The 23966-nt window shown below is 47.3% G+C and overlaps 1 protein-coding gene across 1 annotated transcript in view; it reads right to left on the reverse strand.

Annotated features, from left to right (window-relative positions):
- Positions 1 to 23966, reverse strand: part of shank2b (SH3 and multiple ankyrin repeat domains 2b) — a gene marked incomplete at both ends in the record, with an annotated part of 94133 nt that overhangs the window by 48889 nt on the left and 21278 nt on the right. The window contains 4 exons of the mRNA XM_084475902.1: positions 3161 to 3274; positions 4063 to 4202; positions 9035 to 9413; positions 20279 to 20345. Coding sequence (XP_084332028.1) covers positions 3161 to 3274; positions 4063 to 4202; positions 9035 to 9413; positions 20279 to 20345 — 700 coding nt within the window. The remainder of the gene's footprint in view (positions 1 to 3160; positions 3275 to 4062; positions 4203 to 9034; positions 9414 to 20278; positions 20346 to 23966) is intronic.

The following is a 23966-nucleotide window of genomic DNA, read 5'->3' on the forward strand; positions in this document are numbered from 1 at the left end:
GATGACGACTGTAGGCTGCTCAAAGAGACACATCTGACCAGGGTGATCGCAACACGCCCTGATGGGGAAAGGGTCTGAAAGAGCATCAGGGTGGAGGTCATGTCCACTAGAGGAGAGGAGGACAAGGCATCAGGGTGGAGGTCATGTCCACTAGAGGAGAGGAGGACAAGGCATCAGAGTGGAGGTCATATCCACTAGAGGAGAGGAGGAGGTCAGTATGGGGGCCATGTCCACTAGAGGAGAGGAGGACAAGGCATCAGGGTGGAGGTCATGTCCACTAGAGGAGAGGAGGAGGTCAGTATGGAGGTAATGTCCACTAGAGGAGAGGAGGAGGTCAGTATGGGGGTCATGTCCACTAGAGGTTAGGAGAACGTAGGGGCCATTTGACATTGACCTATTCTATATATACAATAGTATATATAGACTAGTATAAATATATACAATAATATATACAAAGTCAATTCCATTGGGTTATCAATATACATGCCAGAGACTATAATTAATTAAATCAAATACCAAAGATTGCTGGGATTCCATTTCTTTATTAGAACCTTCCAGCCATTGAATAATAATGCCTGGAGTAATAGGCTTAACAAACAAAACGACAGAAGTCAAACCATCAAGTAGTTGGACTTAGTAAAGTAGTTGGATGTAGTAAAAACATCCCTTTTTCATTAACATACCCATCCCCTGAAGAGGATGTGCCAATGTGCTCCATAATTCCCCAATGACCACTCAAAAGTTAAAATGTTTGGGATTACAGGGAGAGAGAGAGATAGAGAGACAGAGACAGAGACAGAGACAGAGAGACATAAGCCATTTCTCAATACCAAGTACGCAGACTACGTTCTCGCGGACTTGGAAGTATGTACTTGGCAAGTCCGGACTTTCAAGTACAGACTTCCGAGAACGCGAGTACGCACCTGCAATTGGAACAGCAGTGGACTCGATGATGCATTCTGGGATATTTAACGGTCCCAAGTCCACACGAGTCACCTCCGATGCATCCTCGGTAGAACGGCCTCATCGAGAACGCATCGAGAACACTTCCGGGTTTTACGACAGTACTCGCGTACTTGGAATTGAAACAGTGCTTGGGCTACCACTGATGACGTTTATCGAGAACGCAAGTACACGAGAACACACGAGAACGCGAATTGAGAAACGGCTAGAGAGAGAGAGCGAGAGACCCCCTATAATAATTGTATCCACGGCCTCGGGAGCGCGCATGTATTCAGTGCAGGTTGAAGTACACACTACGCTTCGATTTCACCAAAGGCTGAATTAAAGGTACATGTTTTTCTAAATGTTGCTCATCAAAGTGGTTGTAAAGTAGTAACTTCGGGCACATCTGTCAAAATAAAAGTTTTTTTCTTCTGACGTGTTTACGATCTTTATTCATTCATTGCGCCGATGCCGAACTGACGGGGATATTCTCTGATATTATGAATCTCAAAGACTGTGTCGAGTTCTCTGACTCTCTGGTACTTCCACAACAAGTAAAGACTCGTAGTGGAAGGAATTGGGGAAAGGACCTTTGGCTTTGACTCTCTGAAGTCCAGATTGAACCGCGACATGGAGGAGAAAGAGATGTTGCCGTATGCGGACTCCCGCCGGAGGAGTGTGGCCTGTCCCGAACAATCTTGAGTGCTTGTGTTGTGGATAATATAATTTATTTTCTACAAACTGCTTCCCCACTGTGTTAAGCCAAATAAAAAATAGCTTCTGTGGTCTTTACCACGCTACTTGATCAATAAAAGAGAGAGGAAATGGTGACGTTACCGCCAAGCTACTGAGAATCGTAGTTAGTTACTAGCTACTGCCCAACACACATACTCCTCTCAGACCAACCAATCATGTCTTGGTTAGGAGGGGGATGGGGAGGAGGAGGGGCCTGGCGAGGGGAGGCCATACTGTGCTCCCATTGGGCAGCAGGTCTCCCTGCAGACAGACCCTGGGTCAGTTGGATCTGGCGAGGCGTGATAAACGCCCCCCATGCCAAGGGCCCGGGGTCAGGCTTTAAGAAGAGCCACCGAAGGCTGGGCGTCCGGCCACAGAGAGAGAGAGAGAGAGAGAGAGAGAGAGAGAGAGAGAGAGAGGGGAGAGAGGGAGAGAGAGAGAGAGAGAGAGAGAGAGAGAGAGAGAGAGAGAGAGAAAGAGAGAGAAAGAGAGAGGGAGAGGGAGAGGGAGAGAGAGAGAGAGAGGGGAGAGAGGGAGAGGGAGAGAGAGAGAAAGAGAGAGAAAGAGAGAGAGGGAGGGAGAGGGAGAGGGAGAGAGAGGGAGAGGGGGAGAAAGAGAGAGAGGTAGAGAGAGATGGAGGGCCTTGGTGTGTGTGAAGAATTAGTGCACTGGACAGGATGAACGACCAAGAGATATTCAGAAGTAGTTCAGTATATATTTCAGTTCAGTATATATTTTAGTTCAGTATATATATATATATATATATATATATATATATATATATATATATATATAGAACGCACATTAGCCACTCGTACAGGGCATGCATGTATACTGAATATAGGTCGAGTCATTCGGGATATACATTTATGCACAAGCATGCAAATGCATGTATGCATATTTGATTCCTTTCAAGCTTTTTCACACACCATACTGCAAGCTCTCTCTCTCACGTGCAGAACAGCGAGAGAGAGGGAATCATCATGGGCCCTTTTGATTTCCCTCTGTGCTGTCAACCAGCTGGATTCCTATACAAACAGCATCAAACTAGGGCTCCCTCTAGTGGTCAGATAGGAGCAGCACGGCGGAGGACAGAGGTCCAGGTGGCCAAAGGTGGTCTGATGCTCTGAAACATGAGGCTGTTGATCTGTTCCCACTGATGAGAGCCTGCTATGGTGCTATATTATTGAGCTAGCTCCTTTGTAAAGTGCTATGAATAGACTTGTGTTTGAAGGGTGCTACATAAATAAACTAGCCTTCCTGCTGCAGCATGTAGTCTACATTGCCATCTTAAACTCCTGCTGTGTCAAATATAGAAACCAACCAATCACAGCTTTAGTGTTGTGGCTCTAAAAAAACAGCAGTCACTATTACCCTGCAGCTACCACCTGTGGTTCTCACTGTAGAGGGACGGCTAGGGTGAGGGTTAGCATGTGTGAGGGTTAGGGTGTGTGAGGGTTAGGGTTTGCTGAACACTTACAGCTGCGCTCGTCGCTGGCTTTGGACGGGATCTCCTCCAGGCAGTCAGCGGGGAACCAGCCAACCTGGCCGCGAGCACCACCCTCCCAGAAGCCGCCCTCTCCGATGCTCAGGACTGGGGAACATGGAGATGACGGTTCACAGCATAGTATGGATATGGTAATAGTGATTAGAAAATGTAAATGGTATTAAAACATAAACAGAAATAGCAGCAGTAATAGTCATTGTATTAGTAGAAGAAGTATTAATAGGAATAATAATCGCAATATAATTACTTGAACATGAATGACATGTATGATTTATAAGGTACTTGAATTAGAATGATGATCTGGCCTATGTTAGTCACAATATTGTTTTGTTGAATCTGTGATGATTGAGCTCTTTGTTGTTGTTTTTTTGTCAGAGGAAAATAATATCTTCTATTCCATCTTTTTCTTTATATGAACCAGAAAAGAGGGGAGAGGTGGCAGCTCGTGTTAATACAGTGATATTGGTTACAGACGCTGTTGAAGGCGATGTCTGAGCAGACCTCGCTGTCACATTAAGAATGTACACACCAACCAGGCTAAACCACTGTCCTGTACTGACACCTCCCAGACAGAGGACGCCGCTGGTCTGGGGACTTTATCCACCATCAGGTAGAAATAACACAGAACTCGCTGGCCTCCAGCTCACCTTTGACCCTGTGGTTCTTGTAGAGGCTGACCTCTCACCTTTGACCCTGTGGTTCTTGTAGAGGCTGACCTCTCACCTTTGACCCTGTGGTTCTTGTAGAGGCTGACCTCTCACCTTTGACCCTGTGGTTCTTGTAGAGGCTGACCTCTCACCTTTGACCCTGTGGTTCTTGTAGAGGCTGACCTCTCACCTTTGACCCTGTCGTTCTTGTAGAGGCTGACCTCTCACCTTTGACCCTGTCGTTCTTGTACAGGCTGATCTCGCCCTCCGCCTGGGGGGAGTACGGTCGGACCACCACAAAGTTCCTCCCGGGCACCGCGCTGTACAGCTTCCTCCTGCCACCTCCCCCCTCGCCTGGAGCCACCGGGCTGAGGAGGATACAGGAGGGGGAGGTCAGGAGACAGGAGGAGGAGACAGGAGAGAGGAGGAGGATACAGGAGGGGGAGGTCAGGAGACAGGAGGAGGAGACAGGAGAGAGGAGGAGGAGACAGGAGGGGGAGGTCAGGAGACAGGAGGAGGACACAGGAGACAGGAGGAGGAGACAAGAGACATGAGGAGGAGACAGGAGACAGGAGGAGGAGACAGGAGGAGGAGGACATGGAGAAATGGACAGAATACTGTAAAGACACAGTATACAGTACACAGTATAATGTGTACTGTATACATACATTTTACATTTAGGTGATTTTGCTGGCGCTTTTATCCACAGCGACTTACAACCGTTCATTCACACATTCTCCCCCTGAAGGAGGAGTGGACCTCTCAGGGAGACAGCCAGCCGGTCAGGAGCAGTCAGGGGGAGGCGTCTCGCTCAGGGACACCTCCACACTCCGCTAGGAGGAGCCGGGGATCCAACCCAATGACGGTGGGGTATGGCGTGGTACCCCCCTGGTACCCCCTGGGGGGTACTAGGGGGTACCAGGGGGGGGGACCAGGGGGTACCAGGGAGTACCAGGGGATAGTAGTAGGGGTTAGTGTGCTAGTACCCCTGATACCCCCCCTGGTACCCCCCCCCAGTACCCCCTGGTCCCCCCTAGTGCCCCCTGGTCCCCCCCTAGTACCCCCTAGTGCCCCCTGGTACCCCCTGGTCATCCCCTAGTACCCCCTAGTGCCCCCTAGTGCCCTCTAGTACCCCCTAGTGCCCCCTGGTACCCCCTAGGGCCCCCTAGTGCCCCCTGCTACCCCCTGGTACCCCCCTGGTCCCCCCTAGTGCCCCCTGGTCCCCCCCTAGTACCCCCTAGTGCCCCCTGGTACCCCCTGGTCATCCCCTAGTACCCCCTAGTGCCCCCTAGTGCCCTCTAGTACCCCCTAGGGCCCCCTAGTGCCCCCTGCTACCCCCTGGTACCCCCCTGGTACCCCCTAGTGCCCCCTGGTACCCCCCCTGCTACCCCCTGGTATCCCCTGGTACCCCTGGTGGAGCGGTGAGCTCTCCAGCCAGACAAGAAGCAGCGTGTTGCCAGGGGGAGGAGACTGAACGCAGGTGAGCCGACTCTATGGAACGACGAGCCGTCCTACGGTGATCGGCTGAGGATGGACTCCCTCCTTTAGATTAACATCAACTCAATGTATAACTCCCAGATTCATGACACCTGTCATTTAACGATTTAGTACAGAACATGTGTAACATAATGTACCTTGAACTCAGACGTCATCATAGTGAGGCATTAAAAATGGATTTTATATTAACTTGTCTGACTTCAGCAGAGCAGACACGTTCTTAATGGTTTGATCGAGCTACGTACATTGTTTCGCATTTTGGGATCGCTCCTTTTTTGCACGCATTTCCAAACAAGCGACTTGTTATTCAGAGGAGTGGCCGACTTCTTACCACAAACTTTTTTTGGTGCAATTTCTCAGGTGAATTAGATGTGCTAATTAGACAGTGTTGATTATTACCAGCTGTGTATAATTTGTGCTATTCATGGACCATCGCTTGGGACAAGGAGAGAGAGAGAGAGAGAGAGAGCGAGAGAGAGAAAGAGAGAGAGAGAGAGACACAGAGTGACGGTAGAGAGGGGGAGAAAGAGAGAGGGATGTGCTGAAGAACAGAGATGGTGGGGAGGTGTGAGGGGGTAAGAGGATGGAGGAGCAGGACAGGGAGACCCAGGAAGAGGAATAACAAGTGAAGAAGAAATAAGAGAGAGAGTGATGGCAGAGCAAGGGAGGGTGAGAGTGGGAGAAAAGAGAGGAGAGAGAAAGTGATTAAAAGGAGAAATAGGGTGAGGAAGAGAGAGGCGATGAGCAGATAGGAGAAGGGCAATAGGGAGAGAGTGATGCAGGCGGAGAGATGAGGGCTTTAAATACCTCTCAGGTGAACCATGTTCTGATAAGCCTCCTGATTGTTCCTGTTTCATTATGTTATAATAGAATACATTAACATGGGAAATGAATCAAATTGGTCTTTGCATTTCCATTAATAATGCCCCCTCTCAACTGCACCAGGTATAAGCTCTTGCTGCACAAAGATTCATTCTAAGTCCTGAACTAACCAGTTTTGAAGAGCAAAGAATTGGAATCTCATTCCACTGCTGACCGCTGAATGGATCAGACATTTTGATGCTGGTTGAAAGCTGCTTTACCGTATGTGTGTATATGTGATAATGTGTATATATGTGTGTGTTCCTGTGTGTGCATGCTAGTGTAAATGTGTGTCTATATAGTATGTATGTGTGTAAACGTGTGTCTATATGTTTGTGTGTGTATATGTGTGTATATGTTTGTGTATGTGTCTGTGTGTATGTTTGTGTATCTGTGTGTGTGTGTGTGTGTGTGTATATGTTTGTGTATGTGTGTGTATATGTGCATGTGTGTGTGTGTATATGTGTGTGACATCAGAGCGGGGGGGGGTTCTCATGTGTGTGGGAAGGCAGGGCAGGGGGGTGGGAGTGTTGTGTGTTAGTGTAAATGTGTGTGTGTGTACGTGTGTGTAAATGTGTCTAAATGTGTGTGACATCAGAGTGGGAGAACTGGGGGGAGTGTGTGGGAGGTAGGCTGGGGGAGGGGCGGTTGGACGGGAAAACAGAAACTGGAAATAATGAGGAATCTTGCATATAAAGCAAGGAAGTATTATGAATAATTCCATATATTTGTTTTATTTGGTGATGGTTTCCACCTGGAATGTGTCCGTTAGTACCGACACGATGACCCAGATCTCACTCAGTAAGATCTGGATGGTCGGTTCTAGAATACAGAGGATGAAGGGTATTTACAATGAGTGACTCTATCTGTTCTCACTCTAAGTCAGAGTTATAATGCAATGTTATAAAATGTACAGTTGCCCACCATGTCCACCAACCTTTCCCAGTTCCTTGAATTCATTCTCATTCATTCATTCTCTATTTATTGATACTGTGGAACGTCTACAGATCTCTCCTATCAACACATGAAAACAACGTGACACTAAATGTGTGATCATCTAATGGATATCATACCATATGGCATTAACCTATATATTTACGAGCAGAGATGAACGATGACCCTTTCTGAGGTCTGACTCTGGAAAATATTAAATCTATTGTTTGTTTTCCCATGTCCTCAGAGGAGGCAGAGCTCTCTGTAGCAGCCGGCAGTGCTGCCCACGCCTCTGTCCTCTCAGAAGTGTCAAACGCTGTGACTGCTGTAGTGTTTGGTAGCACTGAGGAGAACTGTCCTCCCTCTCTCTGACCCTTCCTTCATCTTCACCTTCCCATCTCTCCTCCCGCACTGCCTGCACCTCCTTTTCTTCCTCTGTTTTAATGTTCGTTTGGTTGGCCTTCACGGCCTTTGGCCACTCTCTTTCTTTCTCTTTCTTTCATGTCACTCTCCCTCTCTCTTACTTACTCTTTCACTTGTTTTCTCCATCATCTCTTTCTCACTGTCTGTTCTGAGATGGCCAACTGTATCTATCTGCATTTAACGTGTGCTCTCTCCTCTACTCTCTTATCCTTTTCTCTACTCCCATCTCCTTTCCTTCTACCTCTTCCCATTACAAGTATTCTCCTCTGCTGTCTTCTCCTCTCCTCCCCTCTCCTCTCTTCTCCTTCCACCATCCCATATCTCCTATTCTCTCCTCTCCTTCCAACACTTCTCCATTCCTTCTCCTCCCCTCCTCTACTCTCCTCTCTCCTCTCCTCGCTTCTCCTCTCTCCTCCCCTCTCCAGGACAGGGGGCAGATGTCAGAGTGCTGGTGGGTGAGGGTGGGTGAGGAGGGGCAGTGCAGCGAGCCACGGCCATATGTGTCCATGGTGTAATCTGGCAGAAGCGAGCGGGCCGCGTCCAGGGAGCTGCATCTCAATCAGGGCTGGCAACGACACAGCAGCCAGATAAACACCCATCCAGCGTCTAATCCTCCTCCAGCCAGGGGCCCGCCAGCACTCACCCGCTGCTCCCACAGACCCCACTGCTAGTGTGCACGCATGTACATAAAGACATGCATAAACACACTCTCTCGCTCTCCCTCTCTCTCTCTCTCTCTCTCTCTCCCTCTCCCTCTCCCTCTCTCTCTCTCTCTCTCTCACTCTCCCTCCCCCTCTCTCTCTCGCTCCATCTCTCTCTCTCTCTAAGCTCTTCACTGATGCATACATTTTGCTACGGCTTGCACGCCAACTCACACCCGATTCCCAGTCTCCAAGGGCAACCATGGCAACGGTTGCTGGGGCTACCGTAATGTTTTTGTTGATACATGCTCCACAAAAAGGGACCAATTAAAAGTGTTTGTGGGTCTGAACGCGGAAGCCGGGTTAGTAAAGATATTTACACTGAGACGACCAGGTCCGGTCAGCCTGGAACCTGAGAGGCCTGGAACCTGAGAGGCCTGGAACCTGAGGCAGAGGCTGAGGAGGCGACCGTGTTCAGGGGGTCATGTGACTGATGGGCACAGGTCCATTCTGGTTCATAGGGAACATGTTGAGTGTGAGCTGTGAGCATCTCCACACAGCAGGACAACATTGTATCTAACATTGTATGACGGATAGATGAGCGACGTTTGCTACAGTCCACTGGGTAGGCTGGTAAACTGATCTATCAGCACACATCTAGGTGGACAGGCCCACTTGTGATGTCAGAATGTAATTAAAACTAACACAACACATACGCACACACAAACAGACAAGCACACACACTTGCGTGCCTACGTGCACACACAAATGTGAGCACATGTGAGCAGACACACACACACACACACACACACACACACACACACACACAAACTAGGTGCTCTCACCTGGCCTGCCTCTGCAGGGGCGGGGCCCGGCGGGTGTCGTCCCCCAGCCGGCTGAGGGAGGGGGAGCGGTTCCGCCCCGCGCCCCCCCCCACGCCCCGCCCCGGGCCGTTGGGGCTCCCGGCAGCCATGTGCTGCAGCAGCTGGGGGGAGGGGCTGCGGCGCGGGGCGGGGCCGGCCGGCAGAAGGCCCCGCGGGGGGCCCTGGAGCGGGGACAGGGGGGCCGGCTGGTACTGGCTGACCGTCAGGTTGGTGTCGCTGTTGGAGCGCACCAGCACCCTGGGGGCCGACAAGCTGGAGGGGGAGGGGCCGTTGCCGCTGCTGTTGCCGGGGGTGGGGCCCCGACGGCGCTTGGAGTAGGCGGGCGCCTCGCGGAAAGGCACTGCGGGAGACAGAGGAGAGAAAGGCTTGGTCCAGGTACAGTCTCACCCCCAGGGGGCGCTAACCCTAACCCTAACCCTAACCCTGACCCTGACCCTGACCCTAACCCTGACCCTAACCATGACCCTGACCCTAACCCTGACCCTGAGCCTAACCCTGACCCTAACCCTGAGCCTAACCCTGACCCTAACCCTGAGCCTAACCCTGACCCTGACCCCACAGTCTGCTCCACCCAGTCTGCTCCACCCAGCCTGCTCCACCCAGCCTGCTCCACCCAGTCGGAGGCCCTCAGCCTGCAGGTTCGTAGAGCTCTGTGTTCTGCTGGGTTTATGTTCATCACAGTGGTTAACTTGTGCACTAGTACTATACTAGTAATACTAATAGTATTGGTGGTTACTTTCTGTATTGTTTAGTTTCAGTCTAGCTCTTTTCACTCTTTTCTGCTCACTTTCTCCTTACAGGATCGTGAAGAGAGAAACGGTCCATTTAGTAGAACACACATGGTAATACACCCTGACCCCGTTAGAACGAATACACGCCCAATCTCCTCCACCGCATCCCATCCAGTCAGGTCAAACTTTATTTATATCCTAGGAATCATATCGCACGACACAAAAAGAGCCTTGATGAGCCGATATAGAGAGGCCAGCAGTACCAGAACCAACCGACAGTAGGAGCTACGCCCAGCCTCCACCTCACCCTACACCTCACTCTTCACCTCACTCTCCACCTCACCCTACACCTCACCCTACACCTCACTCTACACCTCACTCCCCCCCTAACCCCCCCTGCTCACCAGAGGATGGGGGCTATCTAGAGCACACTGGACGCCTTTCACTGAGAACACTGATGCAAGCGTGCAAATGTGAAAAGCGTTGATTTGGGTTATCCTGTGTGTGTGTGTGTGTGTGTGTGCGTGTTTGTGTGTGGTGTGTGTGTTACCATCGTGGTGACGTAGCTCCCTGTGTATGTTAGCATCATGGTGACGTAGCTCTGTGTGTGTGTGTTAGCATCGTGGTGACGTAGCTCCCTGTGTGTGTTAGCATCATGGTGACGTAGCTCTGTGTGTGTGTGTTAGCATCGTGGTAACGTAGCTCCCTGTGTATGTTTGTATAGTGGTGACGTAGCGCCCTGTGTGTTTTAGCATCGTGGTGACGTAGCTCTCTGTGTGTTAGCATCGTGGTGACGTAGCTCCCTGTATGTGTGTTAGCATCGTGGTGACGTAGCTCCCTGTATGTGTGTTAGCATCGTGGTGACATAGCTCCCTGTGTGTTAGCATCGTCGTGACATAGCTCCCTGTGGGTGTGTTAGCATCATGGTGACGTAGCTCTCTGTGTGAGAGTGTTAGCATCGTGGTGACATAGCTCCCTGTGTGTTAGCATCGTGGTGACGTGGCTCTGTTTGTGTGTGTGTTAGCATCGTGGTGACGTAGCTCTGTGTGTGTGTTAGCATCGTGGTGACATAGCTCCCTGTGTGTGTGTTAGCATCATGGTGACGTAGCTCTCTGTGTGTGTGTTAGCATCGTGGTGACATAGCTCCCTGTGTGTGTTAGCATCATGGTGACGTAGCTTTCTGTGTGTGTGTTAGCATCGTGGTGACGTAGCTTCCTGTGTGTGTGTTAGCATCATGGTGACGTAGCTCTGTGTGTGTGTGTTAGCATCATGGTGGCATAGCTCCTAGGGGTGTGAATGGTTACAAAAAATTGTAAATGGTTACACAACCCCTTTTTATTCGTGTACACGGTTAACCGTTTTTTTTAGTTGTTTTTTTTAAGTGGACCGCAGTAGCGCTATACGACCAATGGACCACCACCTAAATTATTGTGCGTCTTAGTTCATGGATTCACCTCAGACGGTTGCGTGGTTCTTCCTCAAGCATTCGCATGCTGTGTCACCTCATGATTAGGCAGACTCTTGACCATGTGAAGGGTTCTAGCTAATATTATGTTGATTGCTTGGCAGATGCACTCCTACAGATGCCCCCCCATCATCGTTTTTAAAAGCCAAATGTACACCACACAGTGTACATTTCACTTGGTCTCCTTTCGCGTTTTTTTCAAAAAACCTCCACGCCGCACTTTCGCTGTTTCGTGTCAGCTGCCATCGCAAGTCCAAAGTGAAACTTACGTGTTACATGACGTAATGCCCGGTGGTCAGTTACCCAACATTTATCACGTGCATTTCTTAGCGCATTAACGTTGTCAAAGTGGAACATTTGTAGCTTTATTAATCTCTAAATAAATAGTACGTGTTTCGGTTTTCGTTTACTGATTTTTCCTAAACGGTTATGATTTACTAACCGGTTACACGTGTACCCGTTCACACCCCTAGTAGCTCCCTGTGTGTGTTAGCATCCTGGTGACGTAGCTCCCTGTGTATGTTTGTATCGTGGCGACGTAGCGCCCTGTGTGTTTTAGCATCGTGGTGACGTAGCTCTGTGTGTGTGTGTTAGCATCTTGGTGACGTAGCTCTCTGTGTGTGTGTTAGCATAGTGGTGACATAGCTCTCTGTGTGTGTGTGTGTTAGCATCGTGGTGACGTAGCTCTCTGTGTGAGAGTGTTAGCATCATGGTGACGTAGCTCCCTGTGTGTGTGTTAGCATTGTGGTGACGTAGCTCCCTGTGTTAGCATCGTGGTGACGTAGCTCTCTGTGTGAGTGTGTTAGCATCGTGGTGACGTATCTCCCTGTGTGTGTGTGTTAGCATCATGGTGACGTAGCTCTGTTTGTGAGTGTGTTAGCATCGTGGTGACGTAGCTCTCTGTGTGTTAGTATCATGGTGACGTAGCTCCCTGTGTGTGTGTGTTAGCATCGTGGTGACGTAGCTCTCTGTGTGTGTTATCATCGTGGTGACGTAGCTCTCTGTGTGAGTGTGTTAGCATTGTGGTGACGTAGCTCTCTGTGTGAGTGTGTTAGCATTGTGGTGACGTAGCTCTCTTTGTGTGTGTTAGCATTGTGGTGACGTAGCTCTGTGTGTGTGTGTGTGTGTGTGTTAGCATCGTGGTGACGTAGCTCTGTGTGTGTGTTAGCATCGTGGTGACGTAGCTCTGTGTGTGTGTGTGTTAGCATCGTGGTGACGTAGCTCTGTATGTGTGAGTGTGTTAGCATCGTGGTGACGTACCTCCCTGTGTGTTTGCATCGTGGTGACGTAGCTCTCTGTGTGTTAGCATCGTGGTGACGTAGCTCTGTGTGTGTGTGTTAGCATCGTGGTGACGTAGCTCTCTTTGTGTGTGTTAGCATCGTGGTGACGTAGCTCTGTTTGTGTGTGTGTTAGCATCGTGGTGACGTAGCTCTGTTTGTGTGTGTTAGCATCGTGGTGACGTAGCTGTTTGTATGTGTGTTAGCATCGTGGTGACGTAGCTCTCTGTGTGTGTGTTATCATCGTGGTGACGTAGCTCTCTGTTTGTGTGTGTTAGCATCGTGGTGACGTAGCTGTGTGTGTGTGTGTGTGTTAGCATCGTGGTGACGTAGCTGTGTGTGTGTGTGTGTTAGCATTGTGGTGACGTAGCTCTGTGTGTGTGTGTTAGCATCGTGGTGACGTAGCTCTCTTTGTGTGTGTTAGCATCGTGGTGACGTAGCTCTGTTTGTGTGTGTGTTAGCATCGTGGTGACGTAGCTGTTTGTGTGTGTGTTAGCATCGTGGTGACGTAGCTCTCTGTGTGTGTGTTAGCATCATGGTGACGTAGCTCTCTGTTTGTGTGTGTGTTAGCATCGTGGTGACGTAGCTGTGTGTGTGTTAGCATCGTGGTGACGTAGCTCCCTGTGTGTTAGCATTGTGGTGACGTAGCTCTGTTTGTGTGTGTGTTAGCATCGTGGTGACGTAGCTCTGTGTGTGTGTGTGTGTTAGCATCGTGGTGACGTAGCTCTGTGTGTGTGAGTGTGTTAGCATCGTGGTGACGTAGCTCCCTGTGTGTTAGCATTGTGGTGACGTAGCTCCCTGTGTGTTAGCATCGTGGTGACTTAGCTCATGCATAGCACATACACATCAACACACACAGATGTGGACCCATGCACCGTGAGGTGGAGGCAGGTTAGGACACTCAGCTGGTGCCATCAGGGGATAGGGTCATTAAAGGGTTTGTCCAGAGAGGTCAAAGGTCACTGTGAGTGTGAGAACATTAAGTAGGCTACGATGTGGCCTGGAATAGGCCTCCCTAGGGGGGACAGGATAGGTCAGTTAGGAGAGGAGCTTCAGGATGCTAGCTCACAGTATGCTGAATGATTATTATTTATAATGTTATTGTTTATGGAGATATTATGATATGCTGGGAGATATGAGATATACAGATAATGAGGCTTTACCTCCATCACTGCAACTCACATCACCACATTATTACATCATCACCACCACCACCATCACCACCATCACCACCACAACCACCACAACCACCATCACCACCACCACCACCACCACCACCACCACAACCACCACCACCACCACTACCACCATCACCACCACAACCATCATCACTACCATCATCATCGTCACTACGAGGGTCACTAGTGGGGTCAGGGTTAGGATTAGGGAGAGGAGAGAGGAGGGAGGAGGTAGTGGTTCAGGACGGTGTGTTCCTCTCCGCCTGATGCTAGTTCACAGTCTGTCTCCTAAAAACCCGCGAGTAAAACCCAAAAGAACAATTAATGCTCATAGTTGAGTATGAATGATGTTACCACTATCAGCCTGAGAAACGGACTACTGCTCCGTAACAGCTGAACTGTTCCAGAACTTCTCCGATGATAAACAAGAGCAGAATAATTAAGTCTTACCTTCCTTTTTTAAGGCATTGAGAAAAGACTTCATGTTCCCTGCTGGTTAATCCGCTCGGCGTCCCGTCACATTACATCAGATAAATGATATCATATCTATATATAACAGATATATTATATCAGATATCAGCCTGCATATCAGCGGACACATCAACGGCTTTCTTTATTCTGTTACTGAAACGCTCGAGCGACTGGACCCCGGCGGCGCGGAGCGCGGGAAGGGCTGCATCCCCGCGTGCACCGTGGCGCTCTAATGCTCACCTTCAGCGCGAGGACCAACGCACGGCCACGCCCCCTCCGCCCCTAGCCACGGCACGGCCACGCCCCCCCACCTCTAGCCTCTCCCCCTCTACACGCTGTCTGCGTTACACCGTAAAAGCCTTTCAAGATATGCAACATAAACCCTCACATTAAAGCCTACAGCTGAGGCGTCGTGAAGCATAACTCTCAGATCAATGTTCACCGTAAGGACTCAAGCGTTCCATCCTTAAGTGTTCATCTTAAGGACTCAAGCGTTTCATCCTTAAGTGTTCATCTTAAGGACTCAAGCGTTTCATCCTTAAGTGTTCATCTTAAGGACTCAAGCGTTTCATCTGTAAGTGTTCATTTTAAGGACTCAAGCGTTTCATCCTTAAGTGTTCATCTTAAGGGAGTAAAGCATTATATCTTCATTGCTCGGATTACAACGAGAAGAACTGTTCTATTCATTTCAGTTTTTTCTGGCTGACATTTCAGTAATTTCACTAAAAGCACATTCGAAAAAATGAACCTCTTTCAGATTTTCAGTGAGCTTTAATCGACCCTGGAACGTGTATATTATTGTTTATAATTATTGTCAATAATCATATTATTATTATTATTAACTATTAAATAATAATAATAATACTGTCCATGGTCTTGACACTAATACAGTTGTTTGTCTCAGTTTGTCTCTTGTTTGTTACAGACAGGGGCCCTCATGTCTCTGACAGTCAGGGGCCCTCATATCTCTGACAGACAGGGGCCCTCATGTCTCTGACAGACAGGGGCCCTCATGTCTCTGAAGTCAGGGGCCCTCATATCTCTGACAGACAGGGGCCCTCATGTCTCTGACAGACAGGGGCCCTCATGTCTCTGAAGTCAGGGGCCCTCATGTCTCGGACAGTGAATGGATGAATAATGAAGGGCGATGCAGCAGATGGTGACACACAGCATATGTTGTCATAAACTATGTAAAGCAGCTCTAGATCCCCTATAGGAGTTTCCATAAAGAACGGCCAGTAAGACTCCTTCCCTTAGCTTTGACAGCATAGCGTTGTTGCAATTGAGAAAGAAAATAACATCAATAATGAAAATATGAATGGTATTATTTTCCAAATATAGCGTACATAGTATTTTAATAAAGAAATACATTGCCAAAATAAATTTAAATTATAGCTGCTGCGCAGCAATGGGTCGGGTCCGGGCTAATTTTGGCAAATTCTGAGCAACAAACAGGAGAATAGGAAGACAGGACAGTTGACCTTATAATGTTCAATTTGCACCAGTTGAGGATTGAACCCACAACCTCTGGAACCAAAGACCATTGTCTATCGCACTGAGCTAATTGGCTAATTGGCAAGTGGCATTTCAACAGTGGCTTCACAAATTGAGTAAGCCATTCACTGTCGTGCAGTCAAAATTTCAGAAATTCAGTCATCTAAACAAAAATCTGATAATACATAAATTGCATCTTGACAGCATGGAAATGTTGGTGATTTGTTTTTAATGATAAGTGTTTTGCTTCATAAGAGAAAATATGATGTTTAAAAATTCCACTCTCACATTGGCTGCAGTTGTTCCCATGAGAGCAGAATTCAAAATGTTCTCAAAAATTCAGTTTTTGAGATAAAATTCTGATATTTGCCAAACTTCATCAACCATGACTCCAGAATATTCTCAATTTTTTTCAGGAAGATTGAAAATGTATTTATCAAGAATTTGATGGTATACGTTTACAGTACTGTTTACAGTCATACGTTTTCATGCACTGTAGGATCAATTTTTGCTTAATCAAAAATCCGAGAAACAAGTTTTGTTGAGGACGGTCTGGAGATGCTCTGTACCAAGTTTGGTGACAATTGAGCAAAAATTGTGGGAGGAGATGCATTTTAAAAGTTTTACAGTTATTGAAAAAAACAGAGTGATGGACTTCATAATTTGTAATGAGTTTAAGTGGAGTAAAGTTTCAGCAGTATTGAGGCTACATTGTGGTGAAGTTTCAACACTGTAGCATCTACCGTTGGTTTGGTAGGAATTTTTTAAGTTTTTAAATTTAAACGCTTATTGTGCCCCCCCTAGGAGGGGGGGGGCACATGTCCTTGGAGTTGAGTGAATCTGGCATGGGACTGGACCTTTGTGCAAAGTTTGGTGAGTTTTCACCCATGGGAAGTATGACTTCCTTGGAAGAAGAAGAAGAAGAAGAAGAAGAAGAAGAAGAAAGAATTCCTAGGAATACAATAGGTTCCCGGCAGCTTAGCTGCCCGGACCCTAAAAATGAAAAGACACTGAATAAAATGAATGAATTTGAGTCAGAAGTTTTAAGAGAAATTAACAACTATCTCCATTTCCAGACGTTCCAGTAATACTAGCAGTGAACAACACCACACAATGCATCTGAAATGAGTGGATCCTGTACCATTTGAAATGTCTGGCAGTGATTTACACTCTATCCATATACAGACAAAAGCAGAGCAATAAACAGCAACACACACACACACACACACACACACACACACACACACACACACACAAAATATAAATGAAACTGTCGAGAAACATTCACTGCATTTACATGCAAATATGACCATTTTACTTTATTGTAATTTTCATGTGTCTGGCAGTGATGTCGTCCACTACCCACAAATAGAAACCAATCTCTATTAAGTTCCATAATGAAACCACAGGGACTGTTATCTCATTCCATTTATAGGAGGAACAATTATAGCTTCACCAGATTGGGGAGCATTCAAACAGGTAGGGCTGACATTTCAACCTTTACCGGTCATAAGTACCATATCTCACAACCAGTAACACACCCATTTCCAATATGGACGCTGACCTACTATTACTGTCACATTTTATGCCTCTTTGATAATGATTTATGCGGATATACGTATGCGAACGCTCAACAAAAAATAACCTGCAATGCTAAAACCAAGACACTCAGGTTGGGAATAGAGTCTTGGAAAGCATTTAATACCGCAGAGAAACATATGTGCAATACAAAGTGTATGGATTCTGAATATAGAGCCACTTTAGAACATCACATTATAGTCATATTCTACTGTTTCATTTCAATTGACTAAGTATTTCTCTAGAGCGGTTTAAACATAATTCTAACGTGATTCCAGGTCTGTGAATGTTTAATAATCAAGCATTCCTCCAGGACTCTGATAATGTCGTACAGAATGACAGAATGTTCACATGCCGTTGCTAAGATGCAGAACACTTTCACTTCTGTTTTAATTATGTGTTTGCGAGTGAGTATAAATGGGAGATAGAATGAATAGAATAGAGAGGAAAAAATAAAAAGAGAATCAAATCATACACAGACATGAACAGCGTGTCCATGCCCTTTGCCTTTTACTGTCTGGCTCTTCCTCCCAGATCCTCCATAACCAGAGAAGGAAGGCTGAACTGAATCAGTGGTTAGGGTTAGGCTCGGCTAGGCTACGCTCAATGAAACCCAGAATCCAACAACATGGGGCAGAGTGTGATCCTGTCAGAGATGCATTGGTCCTCTCACCTCAAGACTCCTGACCCTCCAGCCAAAGAATGCATTGTTTGAATGAACTGCATTTCCCAGCATGTCAAACCACATCAGGAAAAGTAGCTGGAGTTGCTTCTAGGCTGTGCTAATCAGAGCGAAACAATGATCAATGCTCAACTGAGAGTTGTGTGGAGTGCACGGAAACCACCATAATTCATCCATTCATCCACCCGTTTATCCAGGGTCATGGACAGCTTAGGGAATGCTATATATTGCCCCCCCTCCACACACACAAACACACACACACACACACACACTAAAGTATTGCAGTGCAGTTACTTAGATAATATACTTATCATATACTTTGTTAGGATCTTACTAACCCTATCTACCATAATACTTTCATATATTCTGGACCATAAATACTGATAGTGTGATGAGCCGATATGAGGCTCTTTATGAGGCCCATCTCATCGTCTTCTAACTACTAGACTTTCAACAGATTCTGCAAAAAATGTTATGAAATTAAGGTTGGAAGACTTGAATGGGATGGAAATGTATCCAGAAACCAATTGTCTGCATTTCATTACAGCGCTCCCTAGTGGCTGAATGACACAGAGCTCTGTGTTCACCCTTGGAGGCCGGTGGCGTCACGGGGACAGGAGCCAGCAGTCCAAAGCGTCTCTAGAATGGGGCCGTGATTCTTGGCATATTTGCAGAAGTGAAAGAGGCCAGCCTTGGAGCACTCAGTTCTTCTCATGGAATCTGCCTCTCCAAATTATTAAAAAGTTACAAACAGCAAACTTGGTGAAATTGGTGAAATTGTGTTGATTTAGACCATCCACTATCAAGTATGCCAAATATTACATTTTTACTGCAAACCTCTTTTGGGAATCTTGGATAACTTTTGTACACAAAGACTTGTTTTAAAAGGAGTGTCTAAATATAGCCCATCCAACACCTCACATTGACACGTCTTCTGGTGTACAACAGCAGAACTGTTACATAATTAGAGAAGGCAGGGAGACAAAGGAAAGAGAGAGAGAGAGAGAGAGAGAGAGAGAGAGAGAGAGAGAGAGAGAGAGAGAGAGAGAGAGAGATGTATAAACACACATGGCTGATGTTGCTCTGGGCTCCACAGATCATCCTGCTGTCAGCAGCACAACACAACAGTTTGAAGGGAATGGGGTAAGTAAGGTTGTCTTCATGTTATGTTGAGGTGTGTGTGTGTGTGTGTGTGTGTGTGTCTCTCTCTCTCTGCTCTGCTGTACTGAACCATGGTGGTTAAGGTAGAGGGTTAGGGTTGAGGGGTTAGAGTGAGGGGTTAGAGTGAGGGATAAGAGTGAGGGGTTAGAGTGAGGGGTAAGAGTGAGGGGTTAGAGTGAGGGGTTAGAGTGAGGGGTTAGAGTGAGGGGTAAGAGTGAGGGGTTAGAGTGAGGGGTAAGAGTGAGGGGTTAGAGTGAGGGGTAAGAGTGAGGGGTTAGAGTGAGGGGTAAGAGGGGTTACTACGCTACGTAGCGTTACGCACGCAGGCTGTGGTGCCAATGGCGGGAGGCCAGGTGTGGAGAGAGAAAGGAGGAAGAGAGGAGGGAGAGAGGAGGGGGAGAGGAGGGAGAGAGGAGGGAGAGAGGATGGGGAGAGGAGGGTCAAATGTCGACCGTGGGTACGTGACAGAGAGGACATAATCCCACAATTCCGTTTGATTTGTCCCGTGTGAGCACGTGCGGAGCTGCCAGTCAACGAGGTCGTCGAGGGGAACGACGGCAGTGGAGGCGGGATTACATTTTACAGATGAGATTAGATTAGATAAGATTTCTTTATCTCCTCATTTAGTTCTCCGTCCAGACCTCCGTACCTCGTCTCTCTGATGAGCTTATATGTTTTGTTCTTCTCATCTCGTCAAAGGCTTATCCACGACACGGATATCAACTCTGTTACTCCCTCTCCCTCTCTCTCCCTCCCTTTCTCTCTCTCTCACTCCCTCTCCCTCCCTCTCTCTCTCCTTCTCTCCCTCTCTCTCTCTCCCTCTCTCTCTCCTTCTCTCCCTCTCTCTCTCCTTCTCTCTCTACCTCTCTCTCTCCCTCTGATGATCATATATTTATATATAATTTATACATAATCCATATATATATATATATATATATATATATATATATATGGATTATGTATAAATTATATATCTATATAAACATATGATCATCACCAACTGATCAATCAAAGCACCAACTAAATGACAGCTAATAGCTGGGGTGTTCCTCAGAGCCCACAGCCATGATGAACTAGGACCCATCCCATTACACTGGTTCCTCCTCTCAGCACCGGGCACTACAGGAAGGCGAGCGTGGCTCTGGTCAACAGAAGAGGAGGTACTCACCTACGTCTGTCTGTTTGTGGTTCTTCACGAGCTCAGCCAGCTCAAAGTTCCCAGCGATGATGGCCACCTAGTGGAGGGGAGGAGAGACGAGAGAGACCAAGGGGAGACGGGAGAAAAGAGAGAGACCATAACGTCAGCTTTTTATCATCAGTATTACCAAATGGTAAGTGGTCCTCAGTTATATAGCGCTTTTATCGAAAGCGCTTTACAGTGTTGACTGGCATTCACCCATTCATGCACACCGACAGCGGCGTCAACCACGCAGGGCGACACTCAGCCAGGAGGAGCCGGGGATTGAACCAGCAACCTTGCGGTTACCAGCCAACACGCTCTACATCCTGAGCTAATGCCGCCCCTATTACCATAGTGAAACCCCACAGATATCAGCAACTTAAATCATTTAAATCTCTGTGCTTGATATAGCATAACTCAGACGATTTGCACGTATGACCTCAAACGTTCAATTGACTGTTCAAATGACTTTCAGGTCCTTATTGTATTGATAGGGTTAGGGTTAGGGTTAGCCCTATATAACATTAGCCCTAACCCTTCCCCGTTGGTTAGAGTTAGCCCTAGGGTTAGGGTTAGCCCTATATAACATTAGCCTATACATACATACTGTACATACTATTAACAGTAGTATGTACAGAGTATATACAGTGCAGTATATACAGTAGTGTATACAGGGTAGTATACACAGTACAGTATATACAGAATATATACAGTATATACAGTACAGTATATACAGTAGTGTATACAGAGTAGTATATACAGTACAGTATATACAGTAGTATGTACACTGTATATACAGTACAGTATATACAGTAGTATGTACAGAGTATATACAGTACAGTATATACAGTAGTACATACAGTACAGTATATACAGTACAGTGTATACTTAAGCAATAGATCACGACAGGCTGTGGTATACGGTCATTATACCACAGTTAAGGGGCGTTGTCCGTCCCTCCGCTGCGCGTCGGGACGGCGACCCCCTTCACTGTGGTATAATGACCGTATACCACTGACTGAAGTGATCTATTGCTTTTATAAAACGGTTACGTAAGTATGGCGAAATGAAAGTCATAGACACCCTTGAAAAAGCTAGAAAGTCGGAAAAGCATTTTTTTTAACGAATACAAAAAAGTAGTCCCTCCTGGCTGCCTGCAAAGTGTACGGCGGTTGCTATGCAACACACTGTAGCGTCCTTCAGAGAGAAGACTAGAGACGGTAGCTCGGTTCGCCGGCAATTTAGCCTACTATCGAGCAGTTCACTTACCGTGTGCCTATTGCTTTACAACATTTCCACCCTCTCCATCAATCAACATGTTTTTTAGGCTTCAGTGAACTATGCTATTGCTTTTATATATAAATAAACACAGTTCAAGTTAGGCGCGGAGTGATACTGAACTCTGTAAACTGAACGGGCGTCAAAGCTGTGTGTATACGCTCAGTATACAACAGTTGGGAACCAATCAGATCGCTTGATTTAAGCCACCCGTTTTATAATTAAGCAATAGATCACGACAGGCCGTGGTATACGCTCATTATACCACAGTTAAGGGGCGTTGTCCGTCCCGACGCGCAGCGGAGGGGCGGCGACCCCCTTCACTGTGGTATAATGACCGTATATCACTGACTGAAGTGATCTATTGCTTTTATAAAACGGTTACGTAAATATGGCGAAATTAAAGTCATAGACACCCTCAATTTTGAAAAAGCGAGAATGTCGGAAAAGCATTTTTTTTAACGAATACAGAAAAGTAGTCCCTCCTGGCTGCCGGCAAAGTGTACGGCGGTTGCTATGCAACACACTAGCGTCCTTCAGAGAGAAGGCTAGAGACGGTAGCTTGGTTCGCCGGCAATTTAGCAATTTAGAAGGCTAAATTGCCGGCGACCGTGTGCCTATTGCTTTACAGGCTTTTTTTAGGCTTCAGTGAACTATGCTATCGCTTTTATATATAAATAAACAACAGTTCAAGTTAGGCGCGGAGTGATACTGGACTCTGTAAACTGAACGGGCGTCATAGCTGTGTGTATACGCTCAATATACAACGGTTGGGAACCAATCAGATCGCTTGATTTAGGCCCCCCGTTTTATAAAGTAGTGTATACAGGGTAGTATACACAGTACAGTATATACAGTAGTATAAACAGTATTATAAAACGGGTGGCTTAAATCAAGCGATCTGATTGGTTCCTTTTATATGTGGTTCCTTTTATATGTTGTCAACGCCCCTTAACTGTGGTATAATGACCGTATACCACAGCCTGTCGTGATCTATTGCTTAAGTATATACAGAGTATATATAGTACAGTATATACAGTACAGTATATACAGTACAGTATATAAAGTAGTATAAACAGTAGTATATAGTATATATAGTACAGTATATACAGTACAATATATACAGTAGTATATACAGTACAGTATATACAGTACACTATATCTGAATATGAATCAGGTCGCTCCATTAATAATTTCCATCTCACTAATACTTTGGTTTGATTTTCCTTCTTGATGAAACCAGAAACACAAACCAAGAATAGCATCGAGCATCACCAGCTGTGATCTCGTAGCGGTGTGTCAGTGTTGGGGGATGAGACCATCCTTCAGTGTTAGGGAGGCTGCTCCTCACTGAGGGCCCCCCACCTCCACCTCACTGAGGGCCCCCCACCTCCACCTCACTGAGGGCCCCCACCTCACTGAGGGCCCCCCACCTCCACCTCACTGAGGGCCCCCCACCTCCACCTCACTGAGGGCCCCCACCTCACTGAGGGCCCCCCACCTCCACCTCACTGAGGGCCCCCCACCTCACTGAGGGCCCCCACCTCCACCTCACTGAGGGCCCCCCACCTCAACCTCACTGAGGGCCCCCATCTCACTGAGGGCCCCCCACCTCCACCTCACTGAGGGCCCCCACCTCACTGAGGGCCCCCACCCCACTGAGGGCCGCCCCCACCTCACTGGGGGCCCCCACCTCACTGAGGGCCCCCACCTCATCAAGGGCCCCCACCTCACTGAGGGCCCCCCACCCCCACCTCACTGGCCCCTAGCCAGAGTCAGCTCTTATGTGTAGATAGCACACAGCGCAGCCACATGGACGAGGAGGAGAAGAACCAGAGATAGAGATAGAGAAGAGGAGTCTTCATCAGGCTGCTCTCTAGAGGAGATAGAGGAGTCTTCATCAGGCTGCTCTCTAGAGGAGATAGAGGAGAGGAGTCTTCATGAAGCTCGTCTCTCACTGGGAGACGAGGGGGAACACTGCTGTGTGTTTGAGTACCTTTCCCATCTGTGGCTGAAGGTTTACCCCAACGTGCTCCAGTGCAACAGCCCCTCAGTACCTTGGCCTCGCTGCAGTTACCTTTCTCCATGTTGAGGTATCTTCACTCATCAATGCTTTTGACTTCAAAATTATGTTTGTAAATTACTATTTCATCACACAATGAGACTATTTCATCACACAATGAGACTATTTCATCACACAGTGAGACTATTTCATATAGTACCAGTGCAGTGAAAATGCTCCATCTCCATCTTTCGCCATCGTTTCCTTTCCCAGTAAGTCCCGCCCATACTGGCACCCGCATGTTGCTGAGATCTCACTTTCACCCTTTCATTTTCATCCACCCCCTACACACTCTCTTTTTGCTTGACTGCGCACCCTCAGTTGTCATGGCAACAC

The sequence above is a fragment of the Micromesistius poutassou genome (genome assembly GCF_964030765.1).
Source record: "Micromesistius poutassou genome assembly, chromosome: 12".
NCBI lineage: Eukaryota > Metazoa > Chordata > Actinopteri > Gadiformes > Gadidae > Micromesistius > Micromesistius poutassou.